Consider the following 24,645-nt stretch of genomic DNA (forward strand, 5'->3'; position numbering starts at 1 on the left):
GTAGAAGAAACATATGATGTGGAATTTGATGAGACTAATGGCTCCCAAGGAGCACTTGAAAATCTTGATGATGTAGGTGATGAGACACTTAGGGAAGCAATGAAGAACATGCCTATTGGAGCTATCAAACCAAAAGAAGATGAAGAAGAGGTGCAAATCATTGACAGGCCTTCTTCATCAAATGTACCACAAGATGATGAAAAAGATGAGAGGCATGCAAATGAAGATACATTTGTCTCTCATGAACAAGCAAGGGTACAAGCCGAAGATGTTGATGCTCCAGGATCTTCTTCCCAAGTGGTTGACAGGAGAAACTCATCACTACTTCAAGCTCATCCTCAGAACCAAATCATCGGGAGTCCTTCACAAGGGGTTATTACTCGATCACATAGACATGCTAATTTTATTGAACATCACTCTTTTGTGTCTTGTGTTGAGCCTACTTGTATAGATGAGGCGCTACAGGATCCGGACTGGTTGAATGCCATGCATGAAGAACTTAACAACTTCACCCGTAACGAAGTTTGGACCCTGGAGAAGCCCCCACAAGATGCAAGAATCATTGGAACAAAGTGGGTGTTCAGAAACAAACAAGATGATCAAGGTGTGATTGTAAGAAACAAGGCAAGACTTGTCGCAAAGGGATTCTCTCAAGTTGAAGGCTTAGATTTTGGAGAGACCTTTGCACCGGTTGCTCGACTGGAAGCCATCCGTATCCTACTTGCATATGCATCATGCTATGATATAAAACTTTATCAAATGGATGTAAAAAGTGCATTTTTAAATGGCTTCATAAATGAACTTGTATATGTTGAGCAACCGCCTGGATTTGAAGACCCTAGATATCCTAACCATGCTTACAGGTTGTCCAAGGCGCTATATGGGCTAAAGCAAGCTCCAAGGGCTTGGTATGAGCGTCTTCGCGACTTCCTCATCGAAAAGGGCTTCAAAATCGGGACCGTCGACACAACTCTCTTCACAAAGAAACATAACGGTGATATTTTCATTTGTCAAGTATATGTTGATGATATAATCTTTGGCTCGACAAATGACTGTCATTGCAAGGAATTTGGTGAGTTGATGTCGAAGGAGTTCGAGATGTCAATGATTGGTGAGCTAACATACTTCCTCGGCTTTCAAGTCAAGCAAATGAAAGATGGTAACTTTCTCTCACAAGAGAAGTATACCAAAGACTTGTTGAAAAGATTCAACATGGAGAAGTGCAAACCAATCAAGACCCCCATGCCTACAAATGGACATCTCGACTTAGATGAGGGAGGTAACCCGGTTAATCAAACTCTCTACCGTTCTATGATTGGTAGTTTATTATACCTTACCGCATCTAGGCCCGATATTATGTTTAGTGTCTGCATGTGTGCTAGATTTCAATCTAATCCTAAGAAAGCTCATCTTCGCGCTGTTAAGAGAATTCTTAGGTATCTCAAGCACACCACAAGCGTTGGTCTGTGGTATCCCAAAGGAGCTACTTTTGATTTAATTGGCTATTCCGATTTGAATTATGCCGGTTGCAAAATTGATAGGAAAAGTACTTCTGGGGGATGCCATCTGCTTGGTAGATCACTAGTTTCATGGACATCCAAAAAGCAAAATAGTGTTGCCTTGTCAACTGCCGAAGCGGAATACATTGCCGCAGGTGCTTGTTGCACACAGATTTTATATATGAAGCAAACTCTTCTAGACTATGGCGTAGTTCTAGAAAAAGTACCTTTGTTGTGTGATAATGAGAGTGATGTTAAAATTGCTAATAATCCTGTACAACACTCTCGCACCAAGCACATTGATATCCGTCATCACTTCCTTAGAGATCATGTTGCTAAAGGAGATATCATTTTAGAAGGAGTGAGGTCGGAAGATCAATTAGCGGATATTTTCACTAAGCCACTTGATAAGACCCGCTTTTGCATGTTGAGGAATGAACTAAATATCCTTGATCTCAGAAATTTTATGTGAAATGTCAAATGGTGTTGTCACTTGCATTGCATATTTAAATTCCTTGTATTGCATCTAGGACTTGTCTAACCTAGTTGAGATAACCGCCAACAAAGCGAGTGAAAAAGCTTAACTCGGGTCAAACTTGACAAGTCTTAGTTTTTAAGCTTTTAGCACTTAAATTCTTACTTTCATGCAATTATTGGTTCTTGAAATATGCATGAGGTACTGCACTTAGGGGGAGTATTCAAAACTCAAATCACTCATGAAAACCCCTAGTGCAAACCAAAATGCAAATTTCACCATTTGCCTATTTTCTCTAAAAATTATCTAGCCTATGGCAAAATATTTTGAAAAGCATATGAGGGTGCCAATACCTGTCCCAACAAGTGTTCTTTTGTGTGTTTATAAGTTGGGATTTGGTTTGGTTAGGAGTTAGATAGAAAAATTCAAAATTTTCCAAACTCCCCTCTGTCTGGGCTCACCGGACAGTCCGGTGTGCACCGGACACTGCACTGTGCAATGTCCGGTGCACCGGCAGCCGCGCGCAAAATTCCTCTTTTTCTGTGCGCTGTCCGGTGGTTCACCGGACAGCTACTGTGCGCTGTCCGGTGTGCACCGGACAGGCACTGTAGACTGTCCGGTGTGCCCATCTCGCGTTTTAAAAAACGGCCTCCAGCCCGAGCCAGGCCAGAGGCCTCTTTCTTTTCCCAGCCAGCCGCCAGCCTCTCTGTTCTTGGTGATTTCCTTCCCCGCCGACGACCCGCTCTCTCCGGCGACCTCCATCTCCGGCGATCTTCCGGCGACCTCGCCAAGCACTTCTTCCCCCTCGGTGAGCAGGTCCCCCCTCCTCTGCCTCTCCATCTCTCTGGCTCTTAGGCAGTACACCACACCTTTTGCAAATCTTCTAATTTCTGTGAAATCCGATGAATCCAGTTGGTGAAATGAGTTCAAGTATCTCTATTGTGTATCCCTGCTTGCTTTTAGCTCCTTCGGGAGGGCATTCCCACCTCAAATGGCCATATTCCTAAAACCCTAACTCCTCGCACACCATGTGCTCGGTGAAATGCCCAAACTAGCCAAACTTGCTCCAATTGAACCCAAATTTTTCAGGCACTTTCACCACACTTCCAGTAACCTACTTGCCAAATTTCACGCCAATCCGAGATCCCAGGCTTAAATTTCACCAAAATTCCCGTTTTGCGCGATCGTTTCCGAGCCGTATGCCCAAAACCCTATTTCTTCGCCTAAATTCAAACCAAGCACACACTTCACTCATATTGACCTATATAAACCTATTCGTGAAGTATTGGCTCAATCCCACATCATTTCGTGCCTCAATTCAAATTCCAATCATCCTATGTCTCTATTTGTCTGTCAAACACCGTTTTCACGTCGTTTGACTTATTGATCGTCCTGTCTCGTGCCATATCTCTCTGTGTATGTATTTATTCACATTTCATATGCTTATGACTATGTGACTAATACGTGCTCACCTCTTCTGTCATTTCAGTGACCTTGTGTGACCGTGTGCCGTCTCCCGTCCTGCCTGGATCGTCACCTCTTGTGTGAGCTTTCCAGGTAGACATCTCACTCATTGCTAAATCTATCGGTCACTTTTGCTCTGTGCTTAGTCTCTCTATCTCATTTGCAGACTTTAGTTCAGGATGCCGCGCACGAAGAATGCGTCGGCATCAGGGGGTGGCGACGATGAGGACCCTCGTCGCCCATTCAGGCAGGTGAAGGGCAAGACTGTCTTTTTGGAGCAGCAGGAAGGCCGCAAGAAGCGGCGTTTGGACAGAGAGGCTCGTGCAGCAGCAGCTGCTGCAGCAGCCGCTGCACAGACAGCACTTGGAGATCAGCCGGATGTTCCATCAGATCAGATTGCTTTCCGTGCTCGTCGTCTCGCCTCCCGGTCTCGCTCCTCCACTCACACCTTCGCTTCCACTCCGCCACCCACTCTGCCTGCTCCAGTCACTCCTATTGCTCCATCCACCTCCACCGCCATACCCACTACCAGCACTACGCCAGCTTCCACTGCTTCCCCTGCCCCCGCTCCCGCTTCAGCTCCTCCTGTCCCTCCACCTCGCTTCCAGGAGCTTGATGAGACTGAGGTCTGTCCTCTGGTTTCGGATCCTCGTTTGTTTGATCTTCAGCGTGCTACTGCAGCCCGGGTACGTCGGTTCAGGTACGTACCCGTGGAGTCCTGGCTACCAGCTCAGAGAGACCCAGCAGCAGGAGTTCTTTTCAGCACACGGATTCAGGAGTCATTCTTCAGGGCTCAGATGTCTGCTCAGATTGCGCTGCGAGTGCACCGCCTATTGGACCTTCCAGCTTTCTTGCTAGCAGCCGGTGCTGAGTCTGAGGCGCATCTCACCTATTTGCCAGACCTTCTGTCCTTTCTGACTATCAGCGGCAGATATGTTGAGGAGTGGGTCCGTGTCTTCTATGCCTCTGTTTGGATTGACCCGGATCATCAGTGGGTGAGGTTTCGCTTTGAGCGCGAGGATGTCACGATCACTGCTAGTCAGATCCGACAGCTTTTTGGATTCCCTGAGTCGACTACTCGCCTTCACAGCCTCTGCTACGGTACTTCTGATCCTCCCTGTCGCCCTCACGGCGGTGTTGCTCCAGGGACAGCTCACGTCGTGGCTCTGTTCCGCCCGCCTTTCACAGATGGGTCGCGACGTTCTCCAGCAGACTTCACTACAGCAGCGAAGTACTTATATGAGCTTATCAGACGGACACTCCTGCCAAGGATGGGATACAGGGAGGCTACCACTCATATTCAGCTTTGGCTCCTTGGTGCCCTGGTATCCCACTCACAGTTTGATGTTGTGGACTTCCTGATCTGTGAGATCGAGGACACTGTTCTGGATGGGATTCGTGCTCGACGGCAGCTACCTTATGCTCACTACTTATGCCATATCTTTGCGCAGCTGATTCAGCCACCTCGATTTCAGAGCACCCTCGAGGCCTCACGCCTTGTGTTTGGATCTTACCGTCCTGCTCCTGAGATTCCAGTGCCAGCTTATGCTCCTGTGTTTGACACTCAGGCCGAGGATGCAGCACTTCGACAGTTTGACACCCAGGGTCCAGCAGCTGATGATGATGATGATGATGATGATGATGATTTTGGGATTCCTCCTCCGCCTCCGCCTCCTATGCCTCCACGCTCCCATGATCATGAGGCTGGGAGTTCTCGTGCTGCCCCTGCTCCTCCTCCGGCTATGGACCCTGCTCTTGCGGCGATTCTGGCCAACCTGGCAGCCGAGCAGGCCCGGTTATCCGAGACGATGCTCTCGATGTTTTAGAGCATGCAGGACAGGCAGGATGCACTTCAGCAGCAGCTTATTCATGATAGGGCAGAGAATAGGGCATTCATGGCCCTCATGCTTCAGCATTCTGGTATCTCAGCACCTCCGGTTCAGTCTGCTCCGCCTTCTTCGCTTCACGCTCCTGTGGTGCCTTCGATCTTGTCTGCACCCCCTGCTGGTACCTCTCCGCTCCGGCTGGTCACCTTGGCGTTCACTTCTCCGGTTCTCAGCTCTGTCTGCCCGCAGCCGCCAGTGCCACCAGCATCTGCTGTTACCACTACCGCTGTGGCAGTATCTGTGACCGCTTCTGTTCCGGTAGCTCCTGCAGCGCTGCCTGCGTCCGAGTCAGTACCAGCTCCAGCTTCTACCGCAGATCCTGGATCCGAGACTGACTCTGACCCTCCGTCGGCGTTCGCTCTGCTACCTCGACCTCGACCGGTTGCGCCCCCGCCGCCTCCTCCTGCTTCAGATGTTTAGGTTCAGGTCCCTTTTGGTGTTTGATGCCAAAGGGGGAGAGATATGAGTTGTGAGAGCTAGGGGGAGTTAGAGAGTTAGTAGAGAGTCAGTGTCCTTTTGATGTAATATTTGTGCTTGCTACTCTCTGTACTAGCTTTATGTTTTTGGCTCACAAACTCGTCATATACTCTCGTTGCGTATGTTTGACTGTGTGTACTATGTTTTCACCTTATATCATATCACCAGTCTTCCAGCTCTTGTTTCATTAATTTACTTTCTCTTTTATATGAACAAGAATCTTATGATGTGTATGCGCTCACTCTTATTATTATGGTACACATTCTTTCTGTCAAAGATTACTGAGTATAACTAACCATTCTTTCTATTGACAGAAACTTCAACACAAACTACTCTCTCAAAACTTGTAGGGTTGTCATCAATCACCAAAAAGGGGGAGATTGAAAGCATCTAGGCCCCTGGTTGGTTTTAGTGATTAATGACAACGTAATATTATATGTGACTAACGTGTGTTTTGCAGAGACAAATGGTAAGTTAGGTCGCATGACAGGTAGAAGTACTACAACGGTGAAAACAATCCCGGAGATAAGAACTCGAAGCGACGGCTAAAACGACGGAACAAAAGGTGAAGGTCTAAATAGTCCGAGTGTCAAGGAGATGTGGACACTCGCGATTTAGTTAGGTCTTTTATTCTCTTTTAGCCGTACTATAAAGAGGGGTTGTCGATGAGTAGTTTGACCAAGAGAGTTCTAGTGTAGTGTTGGTGCACAATCACACTCATATACAGTGCTAGGTGTCACTCTAGAACTCACACACAAGTTAGAGCGAAAACCGATTTGAAAATCAGCTGAAAAACAAGACTTAGAGTTTCTGGCTTTGGGGCACCGGACTGTCCGGTGTGCACCGGACTGTCCGGTGCACCCTCTGCCAGGTGGGGCCAGGCTGGTCCACGGCAGTGTTTTTACCTTCCCAGAAACCCGAGAGCGCAGAGTTTGAAGTTGAATTTTAGTGGCACACCGGACACCACACCGGACTGTCCGGTGCGCCATGAGTCCAACGGCTAGCTGTCAGAACTAGCCGTTGGAAGTGACCGTTGGCGCACCGGTGGCGCACCGTTGGCGCACCGGTGGCGCACCGAACTGTCCGGTGCGCCATCGCGCAGCACATTGCCTGCAACGGCTAGTTGGTGGGTGAGGGCTATTTATACCCCCTCCACCCACCATATTCAATGTCTTGCACTCCACATTTATTCCAGCACCTTGGTAGAGTATTGCAAGCACCAAAAGCCTAGTGAGGAGATTAGAGAATCATAATCCGCGCTTGTTCCTCATTAGCGCTAGTGAGAGCCACCTAGAGCACACACCACTTGCATTAGGCTTCTCTTGGTCAAGCGAAAGTCTATGGCTTGTTACTCTTGGTGATCGGCATCACCTAGACGGCTTGGTGGCGTTGGGAGCTCGGTGATCACCGTGAAGATCTTGTTGGTGACCCGACTCAAGTTTGTAAGCGGTCTCGAGGGATCCACCGCGCCGGAGTGGCAAAGGATCATCTCATAGTGAGCACTTGGTTCTTGCGAGGACCAAGGGGGAGCGATACCCTTGCGCGGGTGCTCCAACGAGGACTAGTGGAGAGTGCCGACTCTTCGATACCTCGGGAAAAATTGGAGGAGTCTTCTAAACTTTGCTTTACATTCCGCACTTAATTCAAGCACTTTACATTGTGTATTTGTTTAGCAAGTATTTGAAGTATTATCTTAGCTTTGTTACATTTCTAGTAGTATATTCTTAGTGCTAGTTGTTGGGGTGAAGTTGGGCTCTTGTTTAGCTCTTGCTTAGGTTTTAATTAGTGTTGATTTTTAGAAAAGCCCAATTCACCCCCCCCCCCTCTTGGGCATCGTGATCCTTTCACAGTCAGAACAAGAACATAGCCTTTTCAGAGTTTTTGTACATATCTGATGTTTATAATCTATTACACTATCTATCCTTTAGCCTATATATACACGATCCTTTGTACATTTGCTTCATTGTGCAATACAATGGCTTCAGGGTCTTCTAGGGGCAAGGGTGCGGTAAATGAGAGACGAAAGGATGGAGGGAAGTTAACTCCAATGTGTTTTGAGGGCCCTCTTGGTCCAGATTTTTTTGAAGAGGCAGTTTTTAACTTTCCAGTTCAAAGTAAAAAAGATTTCAACAAAGAGGTTAGACTTAGGTCCTACGATAATAGGAGAGAAGATTGGCCGAAGTGCATGCATGGCGAGGATTGCTTGGTGCAGATGTTCGTTGAGGGTGGAATTGATGGAGGCCAGCGTTTCTTCAGATGTCCTTATGCATATGTACAAATTAATTTCTAGTCCTTTGTTCTAAATACTTTTGTTGTTCAGTGAAACTAACTATAAACATTTATGCAGCATTCATTGGTCAAGGAGAATTGTGGGTTCACTCGTTGGGTAGATCCTCGTCCGATTTTTCCTCATGCGGAATACATATCCTACCTACAGAATAAGATATTTGATCTAGAGAGAGAAGTAAGCAACAGAAATGATGAGGAAGAAAGAGACAAAAACAATGGTGGTGCTTCACAGGTGCAAGTATGCCCAGATCCATATTGTTGCTGCCCTTGTCACAACAAGAATGTTGGTCCTCCGTCGTCTCCACCGCACCCACAGCAGACACCAACAATGGGAGGATACTATGGGGAAGGGTCAACTCAATTTGGAATGTGGGAGCACTACTAGAAAACTCTTATGTATCAATTGCTTTCAGTGTGTTGATTATCTATTTCAATTGCTTCAAGTCGCCTTCAAGAATTGCTTTAAATCTAGTTTTCATCAATTATGTATTTATGTAATTTTTCATCAATTTGAAGGTAATTCATTACGAAATATCATTATTCGACAATACATAATACCGAATAATAAGTTCATTATTACATAACTTCAAATAAAACACCAATACTACTGAGTACAACGGGGCCATTTGCCTTTGCGAAATGCATCAGGGTTCTCCTCCATTGCTTCTTTTGCACGACGTGCACGCTCAAGCTTCTTCTCCTTATCTTCCCTGCATTCAGCAACACGCCTCATTTTCTCTTCGTCTTCACGTTGTTGCTCGGCAGCAAGCTCCTCTCGTCTTTTTTCCATCCTCTCTTTGTCCTCTGCATCCCACTTTTGAAGATTCTCCAACCACTTCTTGTCTTTCTCTGATATTTCTGTGTCAATCCACTGCTCAAAATCACATAGCGGTGGAGGAGTCTACAAAATATGCAATTATTAGTACGAAAAAAACATTTACAAAAACATTCACAAATTGTAAACATATTACAAGACTATTCTCACCATTAAATTCATCCGACGTTGAACAATAGTTGGCTCAAATGCAAAGTTAGCACACATCCAATACCTCTGTCGATAGGTGTCATGATCTTCAGACTTATCGACCTTACAAGGATCACCACAAAAACACATAGGCACTGGAACACCACTTGGCAAAGGCAGCGGGTCGAAGGCAGTTCCGGTCAAAGGACCCTTCCTAAATTTCCATAAACTCTATAACAATCAGAAATATAATAGACTCACAAAATAAGAGGCGGATCCAAAACTTACCTTGGTTTAGCATATTTACCACGCCTAGACATCCTATAAATCAGACGATATCTCTAGTTTAGAAGAATTGGAATGAGCACAGCAACAAGCCAGACGTAGGGTACTATTTATAGGCACGTACCTCGGCGCCATAGATCTTGGCGCCGAGGTAGGCGTCGTTGACCGGACGCCTACCTCGGCGCCAAGATCTATGGCGCCGAGGTACGTGCCACGTAGATCCAGGTCACACCGCCGTCTGACGTATAAGCGCCAATATTATTGGCGCCGGCACACAGAAGCTCGACGCCAATGATGACGGCGCCGAGCATAGAGTCCATTTTTTGAAATGAAATTGCCAGGGGCGTAATTGTGGGAAAAAAACCCGAAAAGGGCCAATTTGCAAAAAAATTGGGGAATATCCAAGGACGTTTGTGGGCCGGGCCGGGCCGAGACGGATCTTCGTGTCGCTGTCGGGCGTCTAGATATTATAAAAAAAATGGCCATCCGTCATTCTCTCCCATTCCGTTTCTGCTGCAGCGAATCAGACAGGTGGTAACCAACGCAAATGGTGTACGTTTCACAGCTTCAGGCCAGCTTCTCGGAAGAAAAAGATGAGAAGATGTAGGTTGCACAATGACGTTTATAGGTACAAAATATATATATATATATACTTGGACTGTATAAAACTATAGGTAGAGCGGACTGCATTGGGTACGCGTGCCCTCGTTGGCACCACCGGAAACGACGCTGTCTCCTTTTGGCTGGTTACCCAGTGTCCAGCGAATATGCTTAGGGATATACCCCTCCTGGTCTGGATCCCAGACCGATAGCGATAGGCCAAAGTACACTGGCCGACAACGACAAGCGCACACACACACACACAAAAATAATGCTAGAATTTAGCACCAGAAACAACACGCACGAGCCAACATGAGAGAGGGGAATGCAGAAAAACAAGTGACGAACGCGTGGCCAGCACGGGGACCGAACGCAGGCACGCAGCAACTAGTTTAACCTGTTCGACGGAACGGAATGGCGGACCGATCTAGGCACACACGGACACACCTAACCTTGCCGTGTTGGAAAGTTGATCTGGGGGCGCACTAGTGGGGGGTTTTTATTGTTTGTTTTCTGTCGACGTGTGGCGAGGTCTCGCTTTTGTCTAAAAAAGGTTTGGAAATGGCGGAGAAAATATGCTCGTGTCTATTCTAGTATTCGGTGACGTGGAGGGTCTTTCTAGAATTCTAGGTACTGTACTTGTACTTGCATTGTATAGGTATAGATATACACGAAGCACGAGGTGCGGACTGAAACTCGCCTTTTGTGGTCTAGTACAAGCTCGGTCTAGCACGGTCCGTTTTATATGGTCTCGGAATACTCGTTATGAATAAGCGGATCTAGGCTAGCCCGATACGAATAAACGGGGTCGGATGTGAATAAAGAGTTGTTCACGGTAGGCTGGCGGTCTAACTTATTTAGCGCTTGGTTCGTTTGATCCGTTTTTTTACTAAAACGTGCTTACCGGACTAGGCCGACCTTTTAAGCCCAACGCGGGCCAGGCTCATGCATGGAAACGAGCCCGTGGGCTTTTAAAAGGCTCGATCCAATTTTCTAATCGTGTCTAAGTGGCTCAACCCGGACCATACTTCGTCGGGCCCGTACCAGGTCGAACGTTCACTTGTACACATTATACATGGGCATCATACAAGGCTAGTTTAGGAACCACAAAACCGGATAGAATTATAGATATTTTAGTATCTCCAATCCCCTCATCTTGTTGGGCTCCTAGACTAGCCCACATGGTCCCTACTACCTACCTGGTGGAAACGCTGCCACCTTCTCAGGGATTTTGGCTTGCAAACAACATTGTTGTGTCGACAGGTTGGATCTGACACCTAGCGAGTACGACGAATGCATTTGGGTTCGCAAAACAGGAAATAAAAGCACGTGTGGTTGTCGGCGTCTCGCGAACTTGGCATGAAACATGACACAAAAACTCTACCAACGTGAGTATCTGTATCTCCATAAAGGCACATTGGTCCGTTCACTCTCTGCTGAAGGGTCTGTTTGTTTGGTTGGGCTGTAAAAAAATGTTGTTCTGGACTGTGTGCAACTCTCCCCGTTTAGGTCTCCATGAAGGAACATTGGTCCAATCAGCAATCACAACGGGTATTCCGAGGAAGGGTAGGGTTTTTGCACCCTGTATCCATTGATTTGGTGACCGGGGATCCCGAGGGGAAGAAATCCTCTTGCTATTCAAAATTGAATTGCAAGGGAATTCCTCCCCATGGATCCCCTAGGGATCCCTAATCACCAAATCAGCCCTAAGCAGGGACCAGGACCACGCAGGGGCGATGTGGCGTGGCGTGGCCAGACATTGACGCTGTGTGCTTTTCTGTCGTCCGCCGACATGTAATTCGTAGGGATTGCCTTCTTTGGTTGTTTTGGCTCTGTTAGGTATCCACATGTGCTTGTTTCCTCCACCCATTTCATGGCAAAGTTCACGACACGTAGCCTAATCTAATCTAATCTGTGCGTTATAAAGCAACGAAGGAGATCATGTCCCAGTGCTGCAGTCCTGACGAAGTCATCTTCGGCCCCGACTTCCACCAGTCCCCCTGTACCGCCATCTGCTATGTGCCGGGCTAATCTACTCGGGACCAAGTTCGGTTTGTCTTTTTATTTCTCGCCGTTCGCGCACACAGCCTCGTCCACGCATTCCGCACCTTGGAGGAAGAGTGGGAAGATCCTTCACTACTTTAAACTTCGCTCAGTACATTAAACTATATTGATCACCGAGTGAAGTTTAAAATAAAAGATGAAAACTCGTTCTATCTCTCATCATATTTCTTATTTTAAAATTTACTTTATAAATGATAAAGACTACAATACAAAACGATGTCCAAGCTGCTCGAGACAGCGACAGGAGGTGACGTACGTTGTTCTTCCTAACATTTGGTCATTTGCTTATCTAGATTTCACCCCTCTGTGGGGGAGCAACTGGAGAGCTGTTGCTCTGCTTATGGGTCCATTGGGCCAATAGGTCTATACCGATACATGCCGGGAGAGATGTTGTGAAGAAGATAGCGGGCTTCCGCAACTCGACGCCGGTGCTCCAACAAGTTCAATCTCCCTATCAAGCGACCCAGGGCACTACGTCATCTTCTGGGAGCTGAGCTCCGCCGACACCGCCAGCCAAGACGTCCTGAGCGAGTGAGCGGCTGCGCCAACAGCATGGACCTGGCCTTTGCGGAAGTCGGGTCCAGGAAAAACCAAGACCATGGCGGATCCAGGATTGATGCAAGAGGGGGCTACTAAGACTATAACAAAAAAAAAATAAATCAAACAAAAAAATTAAACCCCTAGATCCACCACTGTCCATCCACCTTGAAAACATCAAGCAATAATTAAACATAATGTCCATCTTATTTCTATAATTAAACATGAGATTAGTATCAAATAAATAATCAAATCAAATCAAAACTTCAAATCACAAACCCTTGCTCTGCTCGGCTCACGGTTGCTCGGCTGGACAACGGCGGTGCTCCGGATCCGGGCGCCGGCGGGGTGAGCGTCGCTGCGACCTGCGGGCTCCGCTCGTCCGGCGGTCCGGCTCAGCGGGCGGCGGCTCTGGCCTCCAGCGACTAGGCGAGCAGCGCTGCGCGCCTGCGCCGCTGCGTGCTGCGGGCGTCAGGCCGTCCGGGCGTGGGGCCGTGGGCGCCTGGATGGTGGTACAATGCCGCGGTGGGTACCTGGGTCTCTTCCTGTCCTCCACGGCTGGCGGCTGGATCTCCTCCTATCCTCCACGGCTGGCGGCTGGTTTAGGTTAGGCGCAGTCGCGCGGGGCTGAGTAATGGGCACGAGGCAGAGCTGGGCACGAAATCGCTCTCTCGTTATGTAACAGAGAGTAGATACGTGGAGAAGGGGCAATAAGGAAGAAGGAGATAGGGCAGGGACAGAGGAGGATTTGTATTTCTGAAGGTTCTAAACTTGCTTACAGACTCCTGTTCGGCTGGGATATTTATTTCCCGTGTCCACGCACGCACCAGAGTTCACGCAGGAACTCACACACCGCCCCATGGGCCGCACAGCGCTCACGCAGGAGCGTTACACCTGCCACTCTGGGCCGCACACACGCACGTTGGGCCTCCGCATGCGCTTGATAGTCTTCTGCTCCTCCAGGGACACCGACGCAGCCATCTTCTCCGTCATGTCTTGCACACGAGACGTATCCTTCCCATCCTCAGACAGCTGCATATCAGCTTCCTCCACCTTGCCTGTGACAATCCCCCGGCGATGAGAACCTGCTTGCCCCCAAGCAGGTGCGTGAGGGAAACGTTGATGAAGCAGCAGCGCATCTTCCCATGTAGCCAAAGACGCGGGCATGCCAGACCACTGAATGAGGATTTGAGACAGTCCATCAGCGTTCAGGCGACGCTGCAGAATCCTTTCAGGTACCTGAAAACCCGTCAGAGACTGAGGCAGCTGAGCAACAGGAACCGAAGATGCCACTGCTTTTTTAAGTTGTGATACATGGAAGATAGGATGAATGCGAGATGAAGCCGGCAACTCAAGTTTATAAGCAACCGCACCAACTGTGGAGAGAATTTTGAATGGACCAAAATAACGAAAGGCAAGCTTCTGATTGGATCTGGGTGCCAGGGAAGACTGAATGTAAGGCTGCAACCGTAAATACACATAGTCACCGACTGCAAAGGATCTTTCCACCCGATGTTTGTCAGCCTGTGATTTCATCCTCAGTTGGGCTCGAGCAAGGTGTTGCCGCACCAGATCTGTCATAACCACTTTATCCTGGAGCCATTCATCAAGAACGGGGGCTGTTAAGTCTGAAAACACCTCCAGACCGAATGGCTTGGGAGTATATCCATAAAGCACTTCGAAGGGGGAGAAACCCAACGATTCATGTTTACTAGAGTTATACCAAAACTCAGCAAGATACAACCAATCAATCCATTTAGTAGGGCAAGCATTAACAAAGCACCGGAGAAATGTTTCCATGCACTGATTTACACGCTCTGTTTGACCGTCGGTCTGAGGGTGGTACGATGAACTCATCTGCAATTTCACACCAGCCAAGTGAAACAAAGACTGCCATAACTGACTGGTAAAAACCCTATCGCGATCAGATATAATGGCCACTGGCATACCATGGAGTTTATACACATGTTGCATGAATTCCTTAGCAACGACCAAATCAGTGAATGGATGTTTCAAAGCGATGAAGTGACTGAACTTTGAAAACTTGTCAACTACAACCATAACACAGTTCTTGGAGCCAGACATAGGTAACCCTTCAACGAAGTCCATGGAGACAGTTTGCCAGGCACCAGCTGGAACAGGGAGGGGTTGTAGGAGCCCTGGATACTTGGTCCTTTCAGTCTTGGACTGCTGGCATACAGTACAAGATGCTACAAAGTTCTTTGCACACTTCCTCATACCAGGCCAAGCAAATAACTGTTTCAGTTTATGGTATGTCACAGGAAACCCTGAATGACCTCCCACTGCCGAACTATGAATAGCCTCCAAAATAGGCTGCTGTACAGGTGTATTGTTACCCACCCAAATGCGATTGTCATACTTAAGAAGGCCTTCGTGCAAGGAAAACTTAGGCACTGAAGAACCATCCAACACTAACTTTGATAGCAGCTGCTTTGTATCTTCATCACGCAAATATCCATCGATAATAGATTGACACCACTGAGGAGAGCAGACTGACACAGCTAAACATGTCACAGCAGCATGGGCTCTTCGAGACAAGGCATCAGCCACACGGTTTTCCGAACCTTGTTTGTATACAATCTTATATTGCATACCAAGCAGTTTAGTGAACACTTTTTGTTGCTAGGGCGTATTCAACCGTTGCTCATTTAAGTGAATGAGACTCTTTTGATCTGTGAATATGACAAATTCAGCATGTAACAAATAGTGTCTCCATTGTTCCACAGCCACTAAGATAGCCAAATATTCCTTTTCATAAGTAGATAGTCCCTGGGTTTTAACCCCTAAAGGTTTGCTGATGAAAGCCAAAGGGTGCCCTTCTTGAAGCAAAACTGCTCCCACTCCATTCTTGCAGGCATCCGTCTCCAGACAGAATGTTTTGTTGAAATCAGGGAGTGCTAAGACAGGTGCAGAACTCAAGGCAGCTTTCAAGGAGCTGAACGCCACATCATGATCAGGAGTCCATATGAACATAACCCCCTTTTTCAGAAGTAGATGTAGTGGTTTTGCGATAATAGCAAAGTGCCGCACAAACTTGCGATAGTATCCCGCAAGCCCTAAGAAACTTCTCAATTCTTTAACATTAAGGGGTGTCGGCCAGTTCATAACGACTGCTACTTTGGTCTGATCAGTGGCTACCCCACTAGCACTGATCACATGTCCCAAGTATGAGATTTCTCTCTGAGCAAACTTGCACTTGGACATTTTAACAAACCAACTCTCCTGCTGCAAGAGAGACAGCATCTGTTGCAGATGTGTTAAATGATCTTCAAAGGTGGCACTATATATTAAAATGTCATCGAAAAAGACGATGACACACTTTCGAAGCAACGGAGATAATGTTGTGTTCATAGCACTTTGAAAGGTACTTGGGGCTCCATACAACCCAAAGGCCATGACTAGGAATTCAAACTGCCCATGGTGAGTTTGAAACGCTGTTTTGAATTCTTCCCCAGGCTTAAGTCTAACTTGATGATATCCTGACAATAAATCCAAGGTGGAAAACCATGAAGCTCCTGCTAGCTCATCCATAAGCTGATCAAAGACTGGTATAGGAAATTTCCATTTGATAGTAAGTGCATTGAGGTACCTATAATCCACACAAAACCTGAAAGTACTGTCCTTCTTTCTCACCAACAAAACAGGAGAGCAAAATTCAGATGAACTGGGTCTAATAATGCCAGCCTGCAACATCTCTGCAACTTGTTTTTCTATTTCATCTTTTAAAGCAGGGGGATATCTGTAGGGTCTTATATTCACTGAAGTGGCTCCAGGAATGAGAGGTATGGTATGGTCACAAGCCCTAACAGGTGGAAGAGAAGTAGGTTTGGCAAAAACAGGAGCAAACTGGGACAACAAAGAAGATATGGCTGGATCTAAAGCAACCTCATCTGCAGAAATAGGAGATGCACTGACAGGAGTAATGTGCAGCAGAATATCTGTTGGCACAACAGCAGAACACCCATGTAATATCACTTGCATGCCTTGATACGGTATACACAACCACTTCTGCTGCCAATGAACCTGCATAGGGCTGAAACGTTCAAGCCAATCCATACCCAATATGAGATCAAAGGAAGGTAAGTCCAGCACATACAAATCCTGAACAAAATTGTATCCCTGAATATTCCATACCGCCTGGGGAACCATTCTTGTGCAGGATAACAAACCCCCATTTGCAACCTGAACACGCAGAGGACTTGCGGACACCGATTCCAGGCCCAGTTTAAAAATTGTAGACTGGCTGAGAAAGGAGTTAGTGCTTCCTGAATCAACCAAAATCAATATGTCCACTGCCTGCATAAGACCCATAAACCTCATAGATCGTTTAGCAGATAACCCTGACATAGCTTCAGTGGAGATGGACATTAGTATGGATTCATCGGGTGGGGCATCATTAGCAGAAACGTCATCAGCAGACACCTGAGGCAATAAATCCCACACCTCTTGAAGAGCATGTAGTTGCACAGTTGCATTACAAGTATGGCCACGGTGCCATTTTTCAGCACAACGATCACATAAGCCTCGAGCACGCCTATATGCTTTAAGGGCACTCAGCTTACTGTCCACTGATGACGAGTGATCTAGCTTCTTCTCTGGAACTCCCATTTTATGTCCAGTATGTTGGGGAGGTTGTGGTAAAGGAAGAGGGCTTGGCGCTGAAGATTTTGGCCAAGCACGAAATTCACCCTTGCGCAGATCAGCACGCATGAACGGCTGGGTCACCTCTTCCTGCAATAAGGCCAAGGAACACGCAGAGTCCAAATCCAAAGGACGTTGAAGCATGACAACAGCACGAATGTCACTACGCAACCCTTCCACAAAACGTGTGGCAAAAAACAGTGGATCAGGAACAGACTCGTATACTGCTAATTGATCTACAAGAGTAACAAATCGATCCTGGTACTCGGCCACACTCCCTTGCTGTTGTATACGAAACAGTTGACGTAACAAGGTCTGTAACTGATCACGACCAAAACGATCATGTAACAACCTACATAACAGTGGCCAATTCAGATTGTGATGTTTACGTTCAATGGCTTGGAACCAGCATGCTACCTGGGGTGAGAAGTACATGGATGCTACCTTAATCCAAGCTTCGGGTTCTACTTCGTACATGTCGAAGTAATTTTCACAGCGTGATATCCAGAGTCTGGGATTATCACCGTCAAACATGGGAAATGGCAACTTAGGAAGTTTGCCCAGAGAACGCGCTAACACATCCGATCCCCGAGTACGATTACTGGATAGATCAAACAAAGGACCGTGAAAACGCGGATGAGAAGATGTGTGCGTACCCTTGACCGGGGCAGGGATGAAGGTCGTGACCGACCCGTAACCCTGATCCCGGTGGTGAAACTCTTCACGGTGCCCAGCGGGGCCGTCAGCTTGCAGGATCGGCGTGTGGTGGTCGATCGGTGGCTCTGGCTTGCCGAGGAGGCCCTGCCCGACGCTCGCCATGTCAAGCATCGCCTGATCCCACTGTTTGTTCATCTTCCGCAACTCAAGTTTGACGTCGTTCAGGGTTGCCTCAATCTTGGGGCGCCACTTGCCTAGCTCCGCGCTCGATTGCTTAAGGGCGACCAGGCGTTCCTCCTTGGTACGGTTGAAGTCGACGAAGCGCTGTTCCCACTTGAGATCCAGAGCCGTGAACTTCTTCTCAATTTCATCCAGCAGCAGTTTGGAAGACTGATCCATCCTGCTTTGTCGGCGTTGAAATCTGGTGTCGTAGCCGTGGGTCGGAGGTTGATCCAGATTGACGCCAGTCCCGAGAGATCGGTGGCTATCTGATACCAAATGTAAGAGAGAGTAGATACATGGAGAAGGGGCAATAAGGAAGAAGGAGATAGGGCAGGGACAAAGGAGGATTTGTATTTCTGAAGGTTCTAAACTTGCTTATAGACTCCTGTTCGGCTGGGATATTTATTTCCCGTGTCCACGCACGCACCAGAGTTCACGCAGGAACTCACACACCGCCCCATGGGCCGCACAGCGCTCACGCAGGAGCGTTACACCTGCCACTCTGGGCCGCACACACGCACGTTGGGCCTCCGCATGCGCTTGATAGTCTTCTGCTCCTCCAGGGACACCGACGCAGCCATCTTCTCCGTCATGTCTTGCACACGAGCCGTATCCTTCTCATCCTCAGACAACTGCATATCAGCTTCCTCCACCTTGCCTGTGACACGTTACTGGGCCGCGACCGGGGCTGCAGCCCAGGCAGCCCCGGTCGTAAATCCGCCCCGGCGCGCTCGAGCTCCGGGTCCTCCGGAAGGCGAACCTTCAGCCTCGATCGGCGGCGCCGTCAGCCAGTTGAAGACGCCGCGCGCGGTTCGTGATCGTAAGCCAGTCCAACGGCAAGGTGCTGCAGTGCAGATACTGCCCAGAGCTACTTGTCTTCAGCACTGCGTATGGACTCTTATGAGCCACTGAGCCAGTCCGTTTGCTTTCATCACGACATACGCATCATATATTTTCAGTAGCTCTTATGTAATTAATGTCGCTGCATTCCTAGCATTGCATTTAGCAGCGGTGTCGTCGCTGAAGAAAATTCAGAAACACCACATGTGACGCGTTCTCGAGCAAACAGAAAAAAAAAATAGTGTCCAGCGCCTAGTAACCAGGAACGGGGAACTTGGCCACGTTCCTCGTTTCGTTCCGGGAACGTGGGAACAATCTCGATCCAGTAGTGTTAAATCCTAGTTTTAGTAGCGTACCGCGTTCCCGTTCCTCGATCCCATCGATCCGGGAACCTGGTTACTAAGGTCCAGAGAGATCATTCACCGCCAAAAGCTTTCGTATGCTTCACGCAGATTCACATATACAGATCCGGTGGGCTCAGTTACTCTTCACGCAGAATTTGGTTGCTCAATGACCAACCATCGCATGAACATGACAGCGTAAAAAAACACAGCAATCGATAAACACAAAAGAAAAAAAAAACAACTTCGCCAATGCAATGCAAGAACAGATGGCCTAAACACAGGGATGGATGATCATCAAAGTTGACCGTGGGACGGCAGATCCTCCGGCTCGACCGCGGAACCACCCTGGTGGTCATCACGGACCATGCCAGCAGCGCAGGCACAGGCGAGCGGCGGCGCCTGCCTCGGCCGGGCCGCCCAGGTGGCCACCACCGCCCTGAAGAGCGCCCTCAGCGTGGCCTTCCTCCTGTGGTGGACCCTCCTGCTGCTGCTGGCGACCGGCACGACCACCAGTTGCCTGCCCTCCTTGCCCCTCGTCTCTTCAGCGTCGTCGCGGAGGGCGAGGAGGCGCTTGTCGAGGAGCCGGCGCACGGCGGCCAGCTCGTACGAGTCGTACAGGGAGCTCCCGGTGTCCCACACCGCCGTGCGGCCGGCGCCGCTGCCTCCTGCTCCTCCCTCCGGCAGCTCGTGATGCTTCCGCGACGACATGATCAAGCCTACTGACTACTGGCTGGCAGCCGCGCCGGAGGTGGGACTGGGAGTTGCAAATGCGCAGCGCGATGGATGAGAAATGGCCGCGCGCGAGTTGATCTTTTCTGTCTGCGGCTTCTTATGTTTTTTCTCTTTAGTTTTTCCCCCCTCTTGGACTCGGAAACAAAAAAAAAAAACTGGAATCTGCGTAAGTTGTGTGCAGGTCACGCTAGGCGCGAGCTGTGTTTTGGACTTTTGGTTAGGCTAGGCAGGAAACAGATATGATGTCCGAACGAACTAGTAGTACTCCAATGAACACGACGCACCAGTTTTTTTATAAACAATTTATGGCACAGAAAGAAAGAAGGGCCATCCTCCGACGAGCCTGTGACGTTCTCGCATGCCATGCCTCAGCTCCCTCCTCCGGTCCTCCCCTGCTGCGATGCTACCCTCTCCCTCCCTTCTTTCCGACGCGAACGGCGACACTCGGTTCGCCATGTTTGTTTATGTGTCGTGCTCCGCAGATCAGTCCAGTGTCCAGCCTGGCCTGGAAATCAATCCGTAGGTGTCTAGGCTGATGTTCAGAAACGAAGGCTGCCTGGCCTAGACCTAGTTGGGCCCTGCGGAACAGCCCGTTTACACATCTGCCAGATTAAAAAGGCCCAGCTGTCGTTCACGGCTCAAAAACCTCAAAGGACGTCCGGACATCTAAACTGACCAATGCGGCAATGTTGTCTCGTTGGATGGAAGCAATCAAAGTCAAAGCCATCATCAGTAGGACAAGCAGTGTACGGTTTGTGCCGGGGTGGCGGGTTATTTTCGCGCAAATGAGGCCGACGGGCGGTCGCCGGAGGGCGGAGACGATGGTCCGCAGAGGAGAGGAGATAGTGGCGGATCAGATCAGATCAGATCAGATCCTGCACGTTTCGTTTCGGGGCTGGCCGGCAGCATGCAGCAGGCCACGACGTAAACGCGCGCGGCAGCGGCCACCATCCGGGACCGGGACCGGGACGCCACCACCACCACCAACCACGGCGCACGCACCGCCGACGCCATTAGCGTAGGAGCTTTCTCACGGGCCCGCCTCCCCTCCACGGAACTACTGCCTCGCTGCGGCCCTCTCGATCCCGGATGTTGTTGCCACCGGCCCACGATGCGCCTGTCTGCCCGGCGCGGGCCAAGGCCAACTCAGTCACACTCACCGGAGGTCCGCAGCGACGCTGTGTGCCAGTCTGTCACCGGCGTAAATCAGCTTTCCTGTCAACCCAACAGGCGCACACCACCCCGTTTGTTCTTGTTTTTTTTTCTTTAGAAAAAAGAAAACAAGAAACAAATAAAGCACATGGCTATACTTATGCCAAGAATCTATAATCCAGGTACTGGAGTTTATAATCCTACCCAAAAAAAAATGGAGGAGGGTACGAGACTTGGAAGCGCTGAAGCCGATACATAAACGCGTGCAGCAGTCTGATCGCTGACTTGTGGACGGTCGTCGCCTCTTCGCCAGCAGCTGCGGCCTGCACACGTACGCACGCATCCGCGCCGCGCCGCGCTGCAACCTTTTGACTGCCAGTGTGCCTTGCAGGCTGCACCGTGCGACGCGCCACGCGCCTACCATTTAGGCCGCTCGCGTTCGACGCTAGCTACAGCATGCCTGCCTGTCGCCTACTCTCTCACAGGCAGCTCATCAGTCACCGCTGCCGACACATCCGGATAGTTATGTTACAAGAAACTACTAGCCTTTCACCGATTCAGGAGGACTTGTTGCCTGTTGGGACACAAGTCGAAATTATTCAACAAAGCAGAAGCTGTTTCACGTTTTTTTTTTTTTTTTGCCCTGGTGTTTGATCCCGACCGGTAGCTTCTTCTCCGTTTTCTCTCTCTATCTCTCGTTGGAATGTACCCATCTCCTTGTCGGTCCTTGCCCGGGCGAAAGACAGCGCCACGGTCGTCCACGTCTCCAGGATCGTTCCGGAGGCAAACGACAGCCGGATAAAAGCATCCTTCCAGTCTACTGTACTTATCTTTTACGACGGAAAGGGGACACGGAAACGCTCGCGTCCGTACATGGTCCATCACAGAGGAGATGCTCTTCGGTAACCGCCTGTGGATCCGATGATCGATACATGCCAGCGCCCAAGACCGGGGATCGCCAAATAGCGTCTCCAGGGGCGAATCGAGAGTAGCTCCTTTGTTTCCTGATGTTGGTCGATTTGGCTATTCTTTCATGGCAGACACACATGCGCCGTTGCGCTTGCGCCCGTACAAGGAGCCTTACTACTCTTCTCGTGCTAGTTTAAAAATGTTTTTAGTATCTTCTCTAAAAATCCGCCTATAGAAAAAACGTCATTGTCCGGTTTACAAACTCGCTATCAAAGCTCCGATTTCGAATATTTATCGTCCGCTAGTTTATTTATTTTTTTAAGTAAACCATGACAAATAAAAAATAATGGAGTGAGACTACTGCCCAAAAGGATCTAATCTTCATCTCCACTTCTCTGTCACACGGTCTTTGTCGCGGAATGTTTTTTTTCTTCATTGGACATATAATGTATTTTGCAGCACATAGAGGCCCCGAAGCATGGCACTATTGCTAGCAACTTAGTTTGCTGCTCTGCACAGAGAGGCGAACCTCGGGCCGATCTCGAGGGTCGAACGAGACGAGGACGGAAGAAGAGGGTTGACCGAATCAGATAAAATCTCACGGGGCCGGATCAAGCATGTGCGGGGTAATCATGTTATCACCCCATATCTATCCCCACTATCTCTCCGTTCGGCACAACATGACAATGGTAGGATCGTGCCCTTTTCTCCGGTCAAACACTATGCTTCTTTTAATCTGGGACAACATTAGAGCCCACGACCCTTGTACGACAAATAGAGCAAGACATGACGAATGGACTACAAGGTACGAGGGTTGGTGAGAGTGTAGGGTACAAATGAAACTTTCACAGAAGCAGGCCCATCCTGGGAGCTTACGTCGCCATTACGGACGGCACTATCCTACCAAGTTCAAGGTACACACGGTCCAAGTCAGCTACCTTCAAAGAATCAAAGCTACGGAACATTGTACCAACGTAAGCAACACGAAGTATTTTTAACTGAAGTATGTTAGCAAGTACAGAGCATGGTACCAACACTCTGCATCATCTCATCAACAAAAGACCTACCTTTCTATTCGCTCCCCCATAGGGGAGATCCTTGTAAGAGGCTCTTTCCTTGAGCTATGAAGGGAAGGGTCTGCTTCAGCCCCATGGTGGGGAGACTCTTTTCATAGAAGAAGACCCACACACTCCCGACCCACACGCACACTAGAGACTTGGGAACTCCTCTGTCGTGGTTTTGAAAACCTGGGGGCAATAGATTTTGTGTTTGGTGGGGGATTATATCACAGACTCACTCCAAATGGTGAATCGCAGGGATTACAGAAGATGGGTGTGAGACAGAGAGTTAAACTGGTTCAGGCTTGCGCCTTAGTACAATGTAGTGTTGATGGTAGTATTGTTTGAGAACTGTGTGTACATGTGGTGCGTGTTGTGTAGAAGGAGGAGGGTTTTCCCTTGTATATCTCAAGGGAATATCCTTAGAAAGTAGACCTGATTCTACTAGAGAGAGAGAGAGATCTGCTGCCCTAGGTTGACGTGGTATCTCTGAGGTCATTCGGAGGGGCATGTGTAGTCGTACTCTCGGTATGGTGTCATGCCTTGCTCGTCTGTCATACATGTTCCTATAACGAGTCCATTGCTAATGTCTTCGTAGTAGTGTGTGGTGAGTCTCATGGTGCGGTCGTGCGTGACGCGTCTTCGTCTGTCGTCAAGAGTCCTGCGTCACCTACCAGCGTGTGCAGGCTTACATTCGCTATGGTGCATTGTCCCATCTTTTTTGGTATACAGGTCACTGTAGAGACTCTGGTGTTGATGTTCTTGATAGTCGCCTAGAGGGGGGGTGAATAGGGCGAAACTGAAATTTATAAATATAAACACAACTACAAGCCGGGTTAGCGTTAGAAATATAAACGAGTCCGCGAGAGAGGGCGCAAAACAAATCGCAAGCAAATAATGAAGTGTGACACACGGATTTGTTTTACCGAGGTTCGGTTCTCTCAAACCTACTCCCCGTTGAGGAGGCCACAAAGGCCGGGTCTCTTTCAACCCTTCCCTCTCTCAAACGGTCCCTCGGACCGAGTGAGCTTCTCTTCTCAAATCAAAGCCGGGAACAAAACTTCCCCGCAAGGGCCACCACACAATTGGTGCCTCTTGCCTTGATTACAATGGAGTTTTGATCACAAGAACAAGTGAGAAAGAAAAGAAGCAATCCAAGCGCAAGAGCTCAAATGAACACGGCAAATCACTCTCTCTAGTCACTAGGGTTTTGTGTGGAATTGGAGAGGATTTGATCTCTTTGAATGTGTCTAGAATTGAATGCCTAGCTCTTGTAAGTGGTTGAGAAGTGGAAAACTTGGATGGCAATGAATGTGGGGTGGTTGGGGTATTTATAGCCCCAACCACCAAAAGTGACCGTTGGCTGGAGGCGTCTGCTCGATGGCGCACCGGACAGTCCGGTGCACACCGGACAGTCCGGTGCCCCTGCCACGTCATCACTGCCGTTGGATTCTAGCCGTTGGAGCTTCTGACTTGTGGGCCCGCCTGGGTGTCCGGTGCACACCGGACATGTACTGTTTGATGTCCGG

The 24,645-nt window shown here is 48.7% G+C and overlaps 2 protein-coding genes and 1 long non-coding RNA gene across 3 annotated transcripts; all 3 read right to left on the reverse strand.

The window, feature by feature from the left end:
* Positions 1–8,653: 8,653 nt before the first annotated feature.
* On the reverse strand, positions 8,654–9,315 carry LOC118476769 (vicilin-like seed storage protein At2g18540). The gene is made up of 2 exons (XM_035966481.1): positions 9,076–9,315; positions 8,654–8,991 (listed from the first exon to the last, which is right to left on the reverse strand). The coding sequence occupies exons 1-2, from the start codon at positions 9,202–9,204 to the stop codon at positions 8,695–8,697; spliced, it is 426 nt and encodes a 141-aa protein (XP_035822374.1). The 5' UTR covers positions 9,205–9,315; the 3' UTR covers positions 8,654–8,694.
* A 3,809-nt stretch (positions 9,316–13,124) lies between these two features.
* LOC118476770 (uncharacterized) lies at positions 13,125–18,803 on the reverse strand. The gene is made up of 3 exons (XR_004857392.1): positions 18,749–18,803; positions 15,538–15,540; positions 13,125–13,210 (listed from the first exon to the last, which is right to left on the reverse strand). It is a non-coding gene; the product is annotated as an uncharacterized lncRNA (long non-coding RNA).
* A 536-nt stretch (positions 18,804–19,339) lies between these two features.
* LOC103651480 (uncharacterized) lies at positions 19,340–20,316 on the reverse strand. Its single transcript, XM_008677119.3, has one exon. The coding sequence runs from the start codon at positions 19,971–19,973 to the stop codon at positions 19,560–19,562; it is 414 nt and encodes a 137-aa protein (XP_008675341.1). The 5' UTR covers positions 19,974–20,316; the 3' UTR covers positions 19,340–19,559.
* Positions 20,317–24,645: the final 4,329 nt, after the last annotated feature.

The sequence above is a fragment of the Zea mays genome, chromosome 3 (genome assembly GCF_902167145.1).
Source record: "Zea mays cultivar B73 chromosome 3, Zm-B73-REFERENCE-NAM-5.0, whole genome shotgun sequence".
NCBI classification, from domain to species: Eukaryota; Viridiplantae; Streptophyta; class Magnoliopsida; order Poales; family Poaceae; genus Zea; species Zea mays.